This window comes from Branchiostoma floridae, chromosome 6 (genome assembly GCF_000003815.2).
Source record: "Branchiostoma floridae strain S238N-H82 chromosome 6, Bfl_VNyyK, whole genome shotgun sequence".
In the NCBI taxonomy this organism is placed as follows: domain Eukaryota; kingdom Metazoa; phylum Chordata; class Leptocardii; order Amphioxiformes; family Branchiostomatidae; genus Branchiostoma; species Branchiostoma floridae.
Window position 1 is genome coordinate 20,959,622 of NC_049984.1, and position 2,902 is coordinate 20,962,523.

Genomic DNA, 2,902 nt, shown 5'->3' on the forward strand with positions numbered 1-2,902 from the left:
CTCTGTGTGGATGTCATGTGGGTGTCATACTAACTTAAAGTTATGGCAGCCAAATGACAAGAAGCCTGATTTTACAACATACACTGCTTTAAGGGTTTCCGACAAACTTCTAGAGTTTGTTGCATAAATGTGCTTGATCATGATACCACACACATATACACTGTCAGTAAATACAACCATTTTACCATCTTTGCCCAAGCCCTCAGGCTTACTTTACATACATGCCAAACTGTAGGTTCAGGCCTTTATCATACCTGTCTGTCAGTATGTACTGCAGGTGGTGCAGGTGATGCAGGTGGTGCAGGTGCAGCAGCTGTAACAGGTTTGTGCAGCTGCGCAGTCTTTATTGCCTCTTTGTCAGCAGTAGAAATCAGGTCAAACACTGACATCTGCTCTGTTGTTTGTATGAAAAAAACAACTGCAATGATAAATCTGCACAGTGGCAATACAATTCATGTGATTATGACTAAGACTAACTTAAGAAGGTAAAGACTACATTGTATAAGGCACCAAAATGAAGTATTTTCTTATTCATATTCAATAAGAATCATTATGATTGCTATGTTCACTGCGGTATTGTTATTTCTATCATTGTAATATCACTGTGTCAACCAGAACAGATGTTTACAGACTGAGAAGAAAACTTAAGTAGCTTATCAGTAACCCAAAATCTTACTAGTAAAAAATGAAACAAATGTCTGTAAACGGTACCTACCGAGGGGTGGTTTCTCCCCCAGTGCCTGTGCCCTCTGCAGGGCTGTGAGAGAATGTCTGCCTCCAGGCTCTGCCCCGCCCTTCTCAGACCCAGAGAACCTGTGCAGGGGTTTGAAGTCTCTGGGTACCACAGGGGGAGGGAACACCTAGGAACACACCCAGAGTAGTTATTACCTCCAAAAATACTTTCATCAGGAATATAGAATATAGGAGAATTATCTTTACACAACCAGCAGGTACATGGGATTGTTTTCTCAACGCAAAAGTACATGTATATTGGCTACATATGGCGGTGAGAAATTTCTAGTCGGCATAACTTCTACAACCTCTGCATGGATTGTGATGTTATTTGGCATGTAGGAAGGTGTTGGGAAGACAAAGGTCAAAGTTGATTTAAGGGCCCTCTGGTGGCTGACTTTGTACTGCCATAGATGTGTCATTGGTACTTTTGTCCTGAACATGCTATGGTCTTAATCTTCATACTAGTTATCTTACATATGTGACTAGAGTCCAGTAACTCTTACCTGCTTTGGTGCAGCTGCCCTGGCTGACAGTTTAAAACCTTCAGGAGCCTTCGTCTCTATAGATGACATTTGACGGCCATGTCCTGGTAAGTGAAATTTCAGAAAATGAACTTTAATGTAGGGGATTCAAAGACCAAAGAAATGTGTTAAAATCACTGTTGCCGAGATATGTATATTAAGTGCCTGCATATGATTAAACATATGACATAAACCTTATTGTAAATAACTGCTAAGTCAGAGTTTGTGTCAAAATTTGGTAAGCCCAAACAGATAATGATTGTAAAATTTGACACATACATTCTGTGCAGGTTATACAGCAATTGCATGGTTGTAACTTGTAACCTTACTGGTGTTTGGACCATCTTTTTGTGTTGGTCCATTTCACTAGAATGCAAGCCCAAAACCTGCCAAAACTTCTGTGTGATCTCAAACTACACTGTGGAATACTACCATGAAAGAAATACATGTCTGTATAGCTTCAATCACTGTTATGATTTGGCTGTTATAAGATCTAAAGTATATTTTCATGGTTTCACCTTAAATGTGTGAGGACAAAAGGCACACATTTTGGTAGAACAATTACATAACTTATGCAGCTATAACTTACTTACCCACACTCAGGCTGGTACCTCGTGCAATAGAATTACACCTTGTTGCATTATCTAATAATAATAATAATTTTATTTTACAAGAGATTTTTGTAAGGTCAGTCTTTAACAGTGTTAACAGGACTAACCAAACTGGTGAAAGATCTAGGTAGGATATCTTTTACTAGAAGTACAGAAATACACACAGAGAATATATACAAGATACACATGATTTTCATTTCGCTTCCATCAATTTGCTGGCAAAAGCTGAGAACCAAGAATTAACAGCTGTGTCTGTACATATACAGTATGACTAAATTGTGTGTACCTGTTTGTTTGTGGTGGGTCTTGGCATCTACCTCCACCCTGCAGCTGAGAAGTCATAGTTAGCCATGGAGTCTGTGGTGTAAATGTCATCATCCTCTTCTTCAATTACATCCAACACCAAAGGCCTACAACATAAGGTGGACTGTTATAGCACCACTATGTCCTTCCTACATCTTACATCCCACACCAAAGGCCTACAACATAGGGTGGACTGTTATAGCACCACTATGTCCTTCCTACATCTTACATCCCACACCAAAGGCCTACAACATAGGGTGGACTGTTATAGCACCACTATGTCCTTCCTACATCTTACATCCCACACCAAAGGCCTACAACATAAGGTGGACTGTTATAGCACCACTATGTCCTTCCTACATCTTACATCCCACACCAAAGGCCTACAACATAAGGTGGACTGTTATAGCACCACTATGTCCTTCCTACATCTTACATCCCACACCAAAGGCCTACAACATAAGGTGGACTGTTATAGCACCACTATGTCCTTCCTACATCTTACATCCCACACCAAAGGCCTACAACATAAGGTGGACTGTTATAGCACCACTATGTCCTTCCTACATCTTACATCCCACACCAAAGGCCTACAACATAAGGTGGAATGTTAGCACCATTATTTTCTTCATGCCTTTGGCAAATTCATTCTTTTATTGACCTAACGGCCCTTCAGTAAGCTGACTTCAGTACCCTGTAGTGTTCGTACCTCCCAATAGTGCCAACACCTCT

General features: G+C 40.4%; 1 protein-coding gene across 1 annotated transcript in view; it reads right to left on the minus strand.

Moving 5' to 3' along the window:
* Positions 1-2,794, minus strand: part of LOC118418372 (G patch domain-containing protein 1-like) — a gene marked incomplete in the record, with an annotated part of 19,502 nt that extends 16,708 nt beyond the window's left edge. The window contains 4 exon segments of the mRNA XM_035824247.1: positions 255-394; positions 716-860; positions 1,239-1,321; positions 2,154-2,794. Of these exon segments, the coding sequence (XP_035680140.1) occupies positions 255-394; positions 716-860; positions 1,239-1,307 (354 nt within the window).
* Between the last annotated feature and the right edge of the window lie 108 nt (positions 2,795-2,902).